Below are 16,072 nucleotides of genomic sequence, written 5' to 3' on the forward strand. Positions count from 1 at the left end.
GATACTATACCTTTTGAAATAGGGTTACGATTATTATATAAAGCATCCAACGAGTCACAAACTCCATATATGACGTATATCACCAAAGCCCCTCACTATTAAAAGTGTTACCCTCTCCTGTTCTATAAATGACATGTTGATAGCAATGTTAGCAGGTAGCACAAAAAAATGTAATTATGCAAAAAACAATTACAAAAAAGGTAAAAAAAAAATGTAAATAACAATAGTGGCTTATAAATTCAGTAAAATCAATTAGCCAACCGGTCACAATAAATTCGCATAAGAAACTAACACTGTAGTAATTAAACACTCTAAATGGAGTAATGCACAGCCGTGAAGTAAGCTTCATTTTTACAACAATGGTGTGAAAGTGTTCAACCGATCAAAAGTCTTCTCTATTGTTTAATCTATCAGTATTTACTGTATTGTTTAATATCAGCTGTTTCTTTATTTTGATTTTAATCCGATTTATTAGTTTATTATTAATTTGAAAGTTCAGCAACAGGTAACTAATTTTCCAAATTACACTGTTTATCCTTTAGGTAATTATGTCGGATTCTGACGAAGAAATGTATTTAACACCGATCGATATTAAAGAAGACAGATATTATGATTAATAATCTGTTGCTACAGAAATCTATTTTTTAACATATTTTTTGAAAAATTAAAAAAATATTCCGTAAAAATATTTCCATCATTGATTTAAATCAATAATCCCAATATTTTCTCAGCCGTATAAAAAAAATACGGTATTTAACTCTTTACAATGATCATTAATGTACTCTTACGAAGTTTACAATATTCGTCAATGCTCGTGTTGTAACTTACTTCGCACTCTTCCATCAATGGTTATCATTATAGGCTCGTTGCATAATGTACTATTTTGAGAAAAAAAACTACTGTTAAAAATATTTTTTCTATATTCTTCCATTATTTTTAAAAATAATTGAAATCTCTTGATTCTAACATATACAATTGACAACTACCTCATTATATTGACAGATCAACCTATCGTAATCCAGATGGAAAGGATAATAGTTTTTCGACAATAAAATAAAAATGAATGGCTGTTACAAAATTCAACAATTAATAAATATTGTACAATAATTTTTTAAAAGCTACTCTATATAAAAAATCTAGCTCTGTCGTGATGTCAGAATTAAATCTAACTTTATAGTTAGTTCTCTTCCTTTTATGTTTTTATTTAAAATAAAAAGGCATATAAAAAATGTTTGCAACTTAGATTAAAACAAAATAAATAATCTTTTTTTCTATATTCATTTTGCACTTTACGCGACACTTTAGTACTTAATCGTCCTGTACACAGATGATTCGCTTACACAGAATGACCAATTTATGCTATCCAATTGCATTAATACAAAAAACATTGTTCCTCAAAATTTAAAAAAAGAATTGGGTTTGATGAATTCTATAAACTAATAAGATTTTTAGAATTTTTATTCGTTTTTAAAAAAAATTAAACCAACTTATGTTGAGTAAATTTATCCATTATCACTAAGCATGTTTATAGTGAGAGGATTACTCAGAAACCGTATACTTAAGACTAAAACGAATATTTTATAGCACTTCAAAGCTCTTATGTAGCTAAGAAAAAGTGTGTAAATTGAAAACTACCATATCAAATTGTTACCGATCAATTATTCTAACATTATAAATAATTTCAAGATAATTTTTAAAATTATACTTTCATTTCCACTATTTTTTTTATGTACTTTTTTCTAAAATGATAATATGATGCTTAAATGAACCATTTTCAATTTACTTTATACACAGAGTCCCACGAAGAAACGGGAAAAATTTCAGGTCATGTTCTACTGAAAAAAAATTGATAAAAACATAGGTCCGGAAACGATTTGTTTACGAGTTAAGGCTAGCGAAAAACTTCAGCTCTTCTAAGATAAAGGAACCCTAATATTATTTTGCGGACCAAATTAAGAAGTAAATTTATTGGTTTTTTATGTAATTTGAGCTTCGAAATAGGATAAAACAGGTCCCAGAACTGTAACTCTGGTAGTTTTTAAGATATCTGACGTAAAACACAAAATTCGATGTTAAAAAAATAAGTTTTTTTTAGGTTGTAGTACAATAATAGCTTTGTTAAATGACTAATAAATGCAAAAGATGTAGTAACAAAACTTGTAGAAAATTTAATTTTCAGAAAATTAATATAAACACAGCCAATAAAAAGTTTTAAAAATCTATTTTTTATTGAATAAAAATATACAAAAAAAAAAAATCGTATTATTCTTTTTATACCCAATAAACATTCGTTTTAACCATTCTTTAGTGTGTCACCATTTACGAACAAAGGGTCATTTCCAATGTGTTCGTTTTCTGTTGAACGCCAAATAAATTATCGTAAAACATGAACATCGTGTGATTCAGCATATTCAACGTAATCCAGGCACTAGTACAAGGCGAATTTCATGTCGCACTGGTTTATCAAAAAAATCTAATGTGAACACCACATGACTTCCTTGTACGCCTATTAAATTACATATAACATTTTTTTTAAACTGAAAAGTACATAAAATTTTATTTCATTAATAAATAATTGCTGATATTTTTTCAACATATTGAATTATTATTTACTGTAAAACTTTTTTTACGATCAGAGGTTAATATTAATAAATCAATATATTTAAATTTAAAAAAAAAGAATATGAAGTCTGATTCGAACTGATGTGCCTTCCCCTTATAAGGTCCAAATATTTCATTAATAAAAATTCCATTTGGCTATAACTCTAGAACCAATGAAAATGAGTACAACTTATCATATATCTTTGAAAAGCACTTAATGAAGGCTTATTAATGCAGTTAAGAAAAAATTCAAAATCCAAACTCTTTTGGATTGTGGGCTTTTTTGGACACTTTTGGTTTAGTCGATTGCAATCAAAAGGGGAGGTGCACAACTAGATGTTACAACAGACCTAAATCCAAAATTTCAACATCATACGGCTAATCGTTTTGGAGTTATGCATACATACAGACGTCACACCAAAACTAGTTAAAATGGATTTAGAGATGGTCAAAATGGATATTTCCTTTGAAATCTGAAAACCGAAATTTTTCTCGATCACAATACTTTCTTTACTTCGTATAAAGAAATAAAAATAAAATATGGTGCATCCTATGATAGAATAATCTTTGTGCTTTCCGCCTGCAGAAGGTACAAAATATGCGGCCAAGAGATTACCCCCAGCGGTTAAACTTCTGTCATTTATTTATTCTTTAATTCCCAAAAATTATAGTAGGGCTTCTTTTTATTAGAAGAGCTGAAATCCGGGCGAAATCTTTCACTAACTGTAACTCGAAAATAAAGCGTTTCCCGACCTATGTTTATATGAATTTTTTTCACTAGTAGATCATATCCTAAAGGTTTTTCCGTTTCTTCGTGGGACACTCTATATTTATAGTCAAAAATCTAGAGGTTACACACTGTTATGGATATAAGATATATTAATTTCAACAGATGTTTTTTTTTTTTTTTACTTATTAATCTGAACCATATCACAATTCATTCTTTTATGTGTATGTGTGGGGGGGGAGGGATTAAACAATTACTTAAAGTAATTGCATTACTTAAAGTTGAATTTATTGGCAATGCGATTAACATAGTACAGTTTCGTAATCGCTGAAATTAGTTCGGGGTTGAGAATTGTAGTAAGTGGGTGAAAAAATGAATAAACATCAATAGGTGTAGAAATAGTAATGCTGTGTGGTAATAACACTAATAATACTAATAGTAGAGGTAATTTGCAACAATAACAAACTACGACAAAGTTCTTGTGTTGTAGTAGAGGTTTAAATAGGCCTATATACCGCTGTAGTAATACTCAAAACTTGTTCGTTTGCGTGCCGTAAGTACTTCGTCAGATAAATACGATGGACGATTGGTGGTGGTTGGTCGGTGAGAGGTTAGGTCGGTTTTGAAGGAGAGGTTTCTGATTTTCTTGCTCATTCCTAAACAAAAGACAAACGTTATTTTTTTTTACTTTTATTTTTATCGAATACAAACGCAATTTAAACTTTACTATTGTATATGGGTTACGTATTTTCACATTAAAATGAGAGTATAAAATAAAATAAATAGTAAATATTTCACTACATAAGCTGATAATCTATTAAATACATATTTCCATATTTCCTCTTATTGTCGGCACACATAAATTTATTTAAAAAAGTATGTTTAACCATGCAAATATTTTGTTCTATATATACTTCTCATATCAAAGTTATAAATGACAAACCTTTGAATATATTTTTCAACATCGATCATAATTCTAAAAAAAAAATCAGGTTTAACTGATGTTTGATTCTTTCCTTATATAAAAATATCTACATAGATTCCGATGAAAAAAAAAAATCATAAAATAATTATTTTAAATCCTAATATGTAAGTAAACAATTTAAACCCTTTTCTAATAATAATTTTATTAAAAATGTTATAATAAAATTTATTAAAAATACAAGTTATAAAATATTAATTAATAAAAAGTTAACTTTATTAAAAATAATAATCTATAAGAAATATTTTATTGAAAATAAAATTGAAAGAACCAATAATTTAGCGACATATTTTTATAAACTGTATCCACTTATAAAGAGAAAATTATTCATTAATTAATAAAAAATGAAGAACCTTTTTGGTAAGCGAATACCACTTTTTTCATTTTTTTTTCAAAAAAATAACCCGATATTTTAAAAAAATTAAAAATATTAATATATTTTGCATATTAAAAATATAAAGATTATTTCTTATAATGAATTATAAATATAATGCAATCAACTTAACCTACGCTCGCTAACCTTGACTAATTAACAATAATATTTTGATTATTTAAATAGTAAATAATCGCAGTAATTACTTAATTTTTTTTTTTTATTTTTACTCCGGGACGGTGGTCCCGGAGGTAAAAAAGGTAGTATTGCTTCAGAGGATGAGATGAATGATTTGCATGCTAGGCCTGACCGGGATTCGAACCCTGGACCTCCGGATGAATGACCGAGACGCTACCACTCGCGCAACGTAGGCCAGTGAATTTATTATATAAATAATCAAAACATTACTGTTAATTTGCAAGCGTTGGTTAAGTTTGGTTAGATTATATTTAACATTTCTCTATAATTACCTCTAAGTAACCACATATTTGGAAGATTTATTGTTATATAAATGTAAAAATGCGCGTTTTCTTGTTATTTTTGAAAAAAAAATTGTACCCGCTTACCCAAAAAGGTTCAAAACGGATTTGTTTATTTTATTAACAACTTATTGAAAATATAGAAATGCAAACATAAAATATCAAATTTCTTTATACTTTCAAAATAAATTTCAGGAACGAAATAAAATTGTACATTAACAATAAAATTATTGAGAAAAATCTAACTTTCCTCATCTTTTTACCGTTATTAAATGGAACGATTATCAATTTTTACATCCATTGAAAAAGTTAAAAACCCGATTAATAAAAGTTAAAATCTACATCAAGATTTTAAATAAACTTAGTCTCAAAAAAAATTAACACATAATTATCCAGCTTTGTTGGACCATCACCAATAAATAGACTTTGTTACCTTTTTTTTTGTGTACTATTATTAATCATGCAAAAATTAAGTTTACATACGAAGATAAGATAAATTACTGACATCTCATAACGGAAGATGTAATAACGAAAACATTGTTTCTTTTGGAATCGTGTAAAACACAGCTTTACAAGAGTAAAAAATTAAAATTAAACAGCTACCAACTATTACCACTAATAAAAAAAAACCACTACTTTATGCTGTCCTTAAAAACAGGAAATCTGAAAAGAATCAAGATATAACATTTTTTTTTACTTTTAAGTATATTTTTTAAGTCGGTTTCATTATTTCTTTAAAAGGTTTGTTTGTAATAGGTAGTCTAAAATGTATTGAGCCTTTTACTCACGAGATAGCGTTAGTGTATTCTGGCAAAAGTCTAGGAAGACCGGCATCATATTAGAAGTCATGATCTCGCCAATGACCTAAACATACATCACCAAATTTTGTTAATCTATTTCGAAAAATGCTGGCTGCAAAAAGAAGCTCGACGTTTGGTTATCCCATTATTTTGACTCAGAAAAAATTTACTCGATCGAATTACTATCTGCGAATTTCTACTGAAACATAATGAAATCGAGACATTTCTGAAGCGGTTGGTTGATCACGAGTGATATGAGATATGAAATGAGAAATCTCATTTCTGCTGCACGCAGTCGCTACTTTTCTCTTCTAGAAAGCACCCACATTTTGCTAACGTACAATATTACTGGTACCGGCACAGTTTTATAAAATTTAAGTCTTGAATCTTTCTCAGTCTTATTTTTAAAGTTTTTCTGTATTGTTCCACAGATATGTCTAAATTAGTAATCTTGGTTCGTCATGTCTTTCTTTTCGAAAAAAAAAAACGTTCATAAACTAAATGTTTAAAACGGGATACTTAATCAAGTATTGTATCGTTGAATACAAGTTTTTTATTTTATCGACTTCTTCCCTAAAAAAAACCCAAAACTTTCGTCTTTTATACGGACATTTTTTTTTCTTTTTTTTTTCCTGTTTAGCCTCCGGTAACTACCGTTTAGATAATTCTTCAGAGGATGAATGAGGATGATATGTATGAATGTAGTCTTGTACATTCTCAGTTCGACCATTCCTGAGATGTGTGGTTAATTGAAAACCCTACCACCAAAGAACACCGGTATCCACGATCTAGTATTCAAATCCGTGTAAAAATAACTGGCTTTACTAGTACTTGAACGCTGTAACTCTCGACTTTCCAAATCAGCTGATTTGGGAAGACGCGTTAACCACTAGACCAACCCGATGGGTTATACGGACATCCTTAATTTGTACTTATTGCACACATTCTGCAGCATGAAAATACCCCTTTGCAGCTTATCTTCTGCTTCCTGAATCATAATGACGTCATCTGCATAAGCTAAAATATTAATACATACTCATGTGCTTAACTATATTCCTGAGTGAAAACCTGGTCGCCACTTATGGATGACATCATCCAAATACTTATTGAAGAGTGTTGGAGAGATACAGCAGCCTTTCCTAACTCCTTTCTTCGTCTTAACCTCTTCAAAAAAACTCATTTCTAACTTTTTAAAAAGCAAGAAACTAGCATCTTGATAAAATTAATTCAAATAAATGATGATTAATAATAATTATTACTGAACATAAGGTAAGGCGATTTGATATAGTGGATATATGTATTATTTCTTTCAATTTTAAATTTTTTTACTAATTTTTTTTTCCTTAAAATATTTTAAATATCAGAAAGATCATAACATTATAACACAATCCAGAAATAAAAATTGTAATAAAAATTAAAATATATCTTTAGAGTATTAATAAAGTACGGAAATTTTTAAATAAATTTTCAATCGTTAGACATAACAAAATTAATTTTTAGAAAATGCTTTACCTTTGTAGCCGTTAGACTACAATATCTCAAGCCTGTCTAAGTGCTAACTCAAAAAATGAGAAGAATAAAGTTGTGAAAATAATTTTTAAAGAGCAATGTAAAACAAAATTTCGGCGTAAAGTATTTCGAGCTACGATCACCCTAACCAATATGGCGTCCGTTTAATGTTTTACAAAGCTGTTTTCAAAAGTGTTATCCCAATATCTCTTAAATAACTGTTTAATAGTGAATACTAAAAAAATAAAATTTATCAAATGCTCCTATCAAAACGATTTAATTTTTGGTAAGAGACCACTACTTAGGATGTACTCTAGGCCAAGTTTGAAACTTGTTGTGAAAAATACTTAATAGCCTCCATTTTGGTTAGGGCTGTCATAACCCGATGGGTTTTACTTTTTATTTTCCGTGGTCTTTTAAATAATGTGTCACAGCCTCTACCGTTTCCGTTTGAAAATATTTAGTTTATCCCCACCCTCTATGGATTGGATATTGAAGGGTAAGGGTTATAGGATTGGATATTTAAGGGTTCCGTACTTTATAAACAGTCTGTATATAGAAAATTATGATTACTTATTTCTGCTATTTGTACCGATCAGAGTAAAAGAATTATTTAAATCAAGATTGAAAAAGTTACATGGTGTCTACATAAACAATTTCAGGCTGTTATTTTGGTTATAGTTAGCTTGAATTATCATTCTTTAAAATTCTTGCTTTGCAATATCCTTTAAAATAATCTGTCGCAATCCTACCCTTTTATTTAAATTTTTTTTTATTAGCCCCCACCTTGGAGCCCTTGAGAGCTTGAGATATATGGTAGTCCCATAATGAAAAATAAATCATTTCAAGGTAAGAGCATTTGGTAATTTCATTTTTTCTATGTTTAATTGTTTAAAAGGTATTTTGGGGTTGCTATAAAATATAAAAAATCTGTGTGTATGTATGTGTGCGCTCGCTCTCATGAATCCTATATGTGTACAAGTAATATTATTTTTATAAATAATAAAAATAATATTCTGAAATTTTTGGAAAATTTTTCGTCACATAAGTTTATAAGAAAACCAAAATTTGTGTGTGTGTGTGTGTGTGTGTGTGTACTAGTTGGTCCGAGCTTCCCCCTGGAGCCAGGAAAACCTCGGAGCCGGCCCAGCGCCTCGGGGCGTTCCCATGGCCACGTGGCGTACCCCAGATCAGCACAGCTTGCTTCGCTCGCCATTTCCGTATAGCCAGAGAACTTCGCCTCCACGAGCGGAAAGAGGACTTGCCGTTCGTGGTCATTACCCTCATGTTTGTGTGAATAATACTGATAAATAACAATTAAAGTATTAAGGCTTTATAGAAATCTGAAAAAACTTAATTACAAAAGACAGAATAGTAGTAAGTATGGTAATGGTAACTAAAGCTAGTAAGGTTATAGATACTTAACAACTTTCTTAATATATATATATATTTTTTTTAACAAAAGACAAAGATGAGACGTTATGACAAATTGATACAATATCTCAAAGGTAGAAGTTTCCTTGACCTATGAACTATCAATAATTGAAAGACCGAAAGCTATAAATAGAGAAAATATGCAGATAATAGAATGATTAATGAAGGTGTACGTAGTAAAATATAATTTAATGAATGGAAATGAAGGATGAAAAGTGGGGAATTCTGTGATTGGTATAAATTTTTAATTTACTTGTATACGCTACGAATTCTTTGAACATGAAACATTGTATTGATTGGTCGTGTATTTTAAAGATCAATAATTTTATACAATCGACTAATGGTATAGATGTTAAAATCGATTTTTGTTGATGTTATGTAACTGGGTTTGATTTACTAGTATGTAAGAAAAATTGTTTAAATAAGCGAAAATTTGCTCAAAATTCAAATTTCATTTCGTCATCAATATCAATAACGTAACTTATTCACTGTAACATAACAAATAGTTACATCTTATTTATCACTACTTTTTAGTAAAACAATATTGAAATATCATTTTTCCTTTGTAAATTATTGCTTAACTATAACCTATTAGGATTAAAATGTATACTATAAAAAATTGTGTGTGCGCGCGCGAGTGTTAATACGAAATCGAGAAAAGCAAACGTTATATTCTAATAAAAAACAAGAAATGTCCTGTTGACACTAATTGGCATTTTGTACCAAACTTGATAGTTTTCGAAACAATCGAGGAGGTATCAGAGCACCACGCGAAACTAACCAACCGATTGCTTTCAAATTTCATGGATAAATTCGTGTTGTCGAGGAAGATTTTTAAGCCATAGATCGAGGCCCCTAGCCTCTTGGAGAGATGTCAGAGCTTCTATATCAAGAACGAGGGAAGCACTGGAGAAAGTAGAGCTTTTCAGGCATTAATTGCTATTTATGAGTATTATTCTCACATCCGTAAGGATAACGAACGCAGCGGGGGTCAAGCGGCTGAGCCCCCTGGCTAGACGAGAAGTAACCGGTTAGTGTAAATTAAAGTTAAAGGAGGACCCACTAACTATTAAAAATCATTTTAATGTTAGTTATTTCATTTGTTCTATTGAGAAATAAAACATTTTTATTAAAAAAAAAATCTTGCTTCAATTAATTTACAAAAGAATGTATAATCATTTTTTTTAAAATTCTACTCTGTTGTAACATTTAAAAAATTTGTTCAAAATATATAAAAATGCTACTAACACAGTTGTAGGACTATCACGTTGCTGTGGGTTGTTTCTGATGCACGGCTTACACATACATATACACACAATTTAATTTAAAATATTTATAATTTCATCTAATATAATATTTTTTCTTTTATTTAATTCAGTGGTTCTAATTATAACGCGCGCATCCCGTATTTAATTTGTACGGGTGTTGCGGTTCTAGTAGCAACGGTCAGCACTAACTAAACAAATTTCGGTGGACGGGTGACAGATTGGTGTAGCTGCAAGGCTATACCAGGTACCGAGTCAACCTGGCGATCGAATTCGAGACTTTTTTAAACTTTAAATATCATTAATTTATTTGTTTCTACCGCTCATCTGTGACGTCACAACATAGCAGACGACTATAACAACATTTTGGGGTGAGATGCGATTTTGCAAAAACCTTCTTTTTTTGCAAATATTGTTATTTTTTAATAGTTAACAAATGTGCACAAGAAAAGTACTAGTATAATCTTAATTAGGCGAAATCTAGAGATACTGAGGGTGACCTTGCTCTACAACCTTACCCGCTTGACCTTTTAAGTTGAAAATTTAATAGTATCAATGCCCTATATATAGAAATAATCTAACCAAGTTTGGTCAATATCGGTCCAGTAGTTCTGAACCGATCATTTAGAAACCAACACCGAACACACGTACATAGAAACATTATTAACATTCGGAAAATTTCCATCTGATTTTTTAGTTTTTTGGGTCCTTAGGTGTCAAAACGTCAAGATCCGGTGAAAAATGTCTATGTCCAAATTGGACCGATTACAATACTTGGGAAAATAATAAAATAAACGATTTTTGATCTTTATTAGGTCATAAGAGATTTTATTTTTCAGGCAGAAGTATATATGATTTCCGTAATGTGTTTTAGAGTAAATAAATAAGATCAATAAACTTATAGAATGAAATAACGTTCAATTATTGTATCATCATTTATTTACTTCATCAATCATTAACTTGAAATAGTTTTGTAATATGAATAATATTTATACCGAAGAATATTGTTTCTTTTAGATAGTTTTCATGTTAGTAGGAAAATTAAGTTTAAATTTGTTTTTAGTTTTATTTGTAACAAAAATAGAACTGTTATTTCCATCAAGATAATATAATTATTTTTGTAGTTTTAATGGAATTGATTATTGTTAAAATATCTGCCAAATAACCTTGACTTTCTTACCGCGTTTGTCTTATTACGTTATTTATATTTAGTTGACAACTCAAGGATATTTATTATTTATAACTACTTTTTATATACAATTTTTTCTGTTATATACAAACTTATCAGAAACAGGAATAAATTTAGCTCAGTAATTGAATTTATGATCTTAAAATTAGGGTTTCAAATTTGGATTAATTTAATTACAAGAACTATAAATGTAGTATTATCTCCATTTTATTATTTTGTCAAAAATTTTGCCATTTTCATAAACTTTCAAATACAGGGATTTTTTTTTTACCTTCGGCTCCACCGTGTATGATTTGCTCCAAGCGTGTGTGAAAATGCCATTCCTAACCGGGATACAAACTCAGGACCTCCGGAAGAAAGGCCAAGACGCTACCACTTCCGCCACGGAGGCCGGCCAAGTACAGGAAATTAATTGATGTTATTTCAACGATTTTATAAATGCTTCATAAATAATGAAGGAAATGAGTTTGTTTAAACTCGTTAATATCGTTTTGTAATCATCTTTATCGTTTGTTAATCGTCTTTAATATTAAAATTATTACTGAAAATATTAAAAAATTGCCTTAATTTTTTGTTTAAATAAAATACGATGGACGTTTCGAATAAATTAAAATACTAAAAATGTATTTCAAATATAAATACACAAAATACTGTGAAGACTTTTACGTATCATTTTAAAAGATGTAAATATCTGACAGTTATCTTTTATTACTTTCTATAATATATATTGATACTTTTAATAAAATATATTGATATTGATACTTTTTATAATATATATTAACTGCTGTGATCGCAAAAATTTTTTGGTTCACCATTACGTAAAATGTCAAATTTTATATGTTTTTTGTGCAGATTTTATCGTGCTTTGAACAATTACTTGACCAACAGTTGTTACAATTATTTTTTTTTAAGATTAAGGTAATTTCTTGGTAAATCGTGTACGCTTCCGCTAACTTTAAATAATTTCTTCTAAGTTGTAGATAAATTTCATTTTAGCAGTTGAATATCAAAATATTTTTCTTGAATAAACTTTCTCATTAAATTTTCTTTTTCTTTCATTAAACTATAAGATAAATTCTCAATTTAATATTCACATTTGCCTCTTAAAGAATATAACAAACAGAATACGGAACAAAAGGATGCAGAGGTTGCATCATCCCTTAAAGAAATTCTATACAAAAATTTCCAGGACTGAGGCAATAAAACCAGCAAAAAAGTCAGAAAAAAATTACTTGTATTTAAGCTTCTACATAGTATCTCTTCAACGTCATACAAACATTTAATCGCTTATAAAGGTTTTCAAAATCCCTCGAGAAATCTTTTGGAATCACATTTAGGATGCTTGTAACACTTTCTTCTATGACATCTATTTAAATCACTCCTCCTTATGAGTTTATTGTCTTTAAGAAATAAAGAATAGTCAACAGGGGCTGTTTCAGGGGACTGTGGAGGGGGATATAGCACTGTTACTTGTCAGTAAGCCAAAAACTGCTGTACAATGATGGTTGTTTGATCTGGCGCACTGTCTTGTAGAATGAACCAAACCTTGGTTTTATGAAAAAACAGTTACATGAGACGAAATCGGTCCAATGAAAGTTACAGAACGTTTTGGTAAACAGTAGTAGTAATTTACATCCGGTAGACACAGCATTTGTATTTATGTACGCGTTCGATACTTTTATCACTAAACTGGTTGCCGGCCTCTCCTTCATCATCGCATTCTTGTGATATTGACCGTCACAAAAACGAAAAAACTGCTCGAACGAGACATACTTTCATCGTCACGTGCTTGCTTTATCATTTGAAACGATTCTGTAAAAGTTTTTTCTGAGCAAAACAGAATTCAATGTTCTTTGTTCTATTTTTTTTTAAATTCGACAATTAGCACAGTAATATCTTTACAAAAACAGATATAATCATACAACAACCCAAACTGAATGAATTTTAGTTATGTTGTTCACAAAGCTTCTCTCTACAAGTTACAACTCGCCTATAGGGATGCATCAATAGTTTTTTTTTTTATTGCCTTAGTCCTAAAACATTTTATATAAACTGTATGTATCTCAGAGCCTGACTTTGGTCTATTGCAGCAAGTTCTTTTTAACCATTTAGCGAGTATATAAATACAACTATTAATAGTAACCAATGAATGGATAGAATTAAGGATCCTCATAAATCACAGATCTTCACAAAAAAACACTATAAGGTCATATTTTATAGTATTTCTTTATCAGTGATACCAGCCCTTAAAACAAAAAACTATCGTAAACTTCTTAATGTAATTAAAATAATGATAATTTTTAATTTTCTTGGTAAAGTAATTTCTGGAAACTAAATATTATAAATATAAATATTATAAAGTTTAACTTACCTGAAGTAATAAATTTGGCCCACTTCCATTATCATTTATTCGAAATACAAAAGGCCCGTTTTCAAAGGACATAATTTATAATATAATTATATATTTATATTACGAAACCATCGATGAAAATCAATCGCTATTGAATCTTCAATATGAAATAAATCATCGACTGAACCCACTTTCCTGAAAAATATGAATGCATCTATAATTTTCAATTTTTTAAAATTTTTAATAGATATAATTTTCTAATAATAAATAAAATGTAAAGAACAATGATTACTGAAGTGAATTGGAAAAAAATGACTCTCCAATTAACGGCCATTTCGATTATATTAAAAAATCGTTTATTAATTTTATTCTGTTGTGATCAATTTCATTTATTATTCATTTTTATTCATCAATTTTGTTAAGACGCAGGGTTAATTAAATGAGGAACTTTAAATTTTATTTTAAAGGACTTTTTTTAAAAGCTCCTGCCGGCTCACTCGGCTGTATCCACGCTAAAGCAAAGATTTACTTTACGATGGCTCCGACTAGAATAAAAGTCTGATATCATCCTTCAGAGAATAAACATGTGCTTGTTATGTATGTACAATTAATTAATATAATAATGTTAAATATACGAATTACAAGTTCAAGATTATAATAAAAGACTTTTATTTATTTGCATGAACCAACGGACAATAAAATATTTAGAATAATTAAAACTAACCGAGGTATTGAACCAATGCAGCATATTATTCAACAACTTTACGGAAAGAAGGTAAAAAAAAGGAATAATGAAAATAAATATTATTAATTAATTTAAAACTAAACTTAAGTGCATAAGAAATATTATAAAACAAGTATTTTTATCTGAATTTTTAGAATAAGAATAAAAATTAAAAATGAAATAACAAAAGTTATTTCACCTTATGCTAGTAGAAAAGGTAAATTTAATTTGAAATCATCTGAACCTTTTAAATTCCCACATCAGATTACCTTTCATAACTTAGTGCACGCCTAAGTTACCTAAATAGGACAGGTAAATAAAACTTATCTCAAGAAAAATAAAGATAGCATAAAACCAATCAAAAAGATATCCCCGCCCATGAACAAAGTTTTAAGGCAGGAGTTGAAAAACTGTGTTCTTTGGTGGTTGGGTTTCAATTAACCACAAATCTAGGTCGACCTGGGAATATAAATAGCTGCACTTCAATTGCATTCATACATACCATCGTCGTTTATCCTCTGAAATAATACCTTACGATGGTTCAGGCTAAACAGAATGAGAGAGTGAGAGAGGGGATTTCGATTGAAAAATGTCAGAAAATTTGTTTTACAAATTAAAAATTTAATTAGGCTATTGGATATTGGTTCCCTATCCTTGTTAAATATTGAATTTTTATTTACTAGCTATAAAGTATGTTACCCAACACCCTTTTAATTATTACGATTTAAAAAAAAAATAATTTCTAATAAATAATTTTGTGAATCAGTTTTCAGCTTATGTTGGGTTAATCTGCCCTATAAATTCAAAATTTCCCGATTTATAAATGCCCATTGTTACGATGCCTTTAGTTTTATTTTTAGTATTTTTATTTAATTATTTTTAGTCAGAGGCAAATTTCTAAAACTTTACCACAGTAACGTTAAACTTGTGATTTGTAAAATAATTTTTATATTTGCTCTGCGGAAGCCAGTATTTATCCATGTTCAACCATTCAACCATAGCATTTAAGTAGTTGTTAAATTTTTACTTTTCCATTTGCATAGTTATACTGTATGTATTATGGTCTAGCTTTAGACCTATGTATTACACTATATAAGGAGTACGCTAATCAGGTGAAATTTTATAAGTCAGGGTTTTGCAGGTCTTGACATTTCATGATCGTCTCTGACTAAAAAGTAAAATTTTAGAATTAAAAAAACTGCAGAAAGATGTATGTTGGGTCGGTTTTTGGCTGATATCCTCAGGCTGGATGGATCGATTTAGATGAGATTTAATATAGCAGTACACCAAAAATCATTGTGTCATGCCATTTAATTTTGAATACAATTGGTCAAGAGGGCAGATGTATATAAGAACTTCATGATACCTCAAAATTTTACTCAAAGGGTCCATAAATATTTTCACATAATTTAATGTTCCTTAGGAAGCTAAGATACTTTCTAATAGTATTTGGTATATTAAAAAAAGTATTAAAAAGTAATACTTTTACTATAGTAAAATTAATTAAAAAGTATATTTACTATATAATACTATTTTCTAATACTGGAATTATAGAGGTGTAATGAAAAAACTTTGCATATAAGCACGTCACGCCTACTGAAATGCTGTGATACTCAGTTCTATGAGCAATACGTTCATT

The 16,072-nt window shown here is 29.1% G+C and overlaps 1 protein-coding gene across 1 annotated transcript in view; it reads right to left on the reverse strand.

The window, feature by feature from the left end:
• The window catches only part of LOC142331514 (putative tubulin polyglutamylase TTLL2), a 66,453-nt gene that overhangs the window by 35,479 nt on the left and 14,902 nt on the right, over positions 1 to 16,072 (reverse strand). The window contains exon 2 of the mRNA XM_075377484.1: positions 13,731 to 13,904. Coding sequence (XP_075233599.1) covers positions 13,731 to 13,802 — 72 coding nt within the window. The 5' untranslated portion in view covers positions 13,803 to 13,904. The remainder of the gene's footprint in view (positions 1 to 13,730; positions 13,905 to 16,072) is intronic.

Source organism: Lycorma delicatula, chromosome 10 (assembly GCF_047948215.1).
Source record: "Lycorma delicatula isolate Av1 chromosome 10, ASM4794821v1, whole genome shotgun sequence".
NCBI classification, from domain to species: Eukaryota; Metazoa; Arthropoda; class Insecta; order Hemiptera; family Fulgoridae; genus Lycorma; species Lycorma delicatula.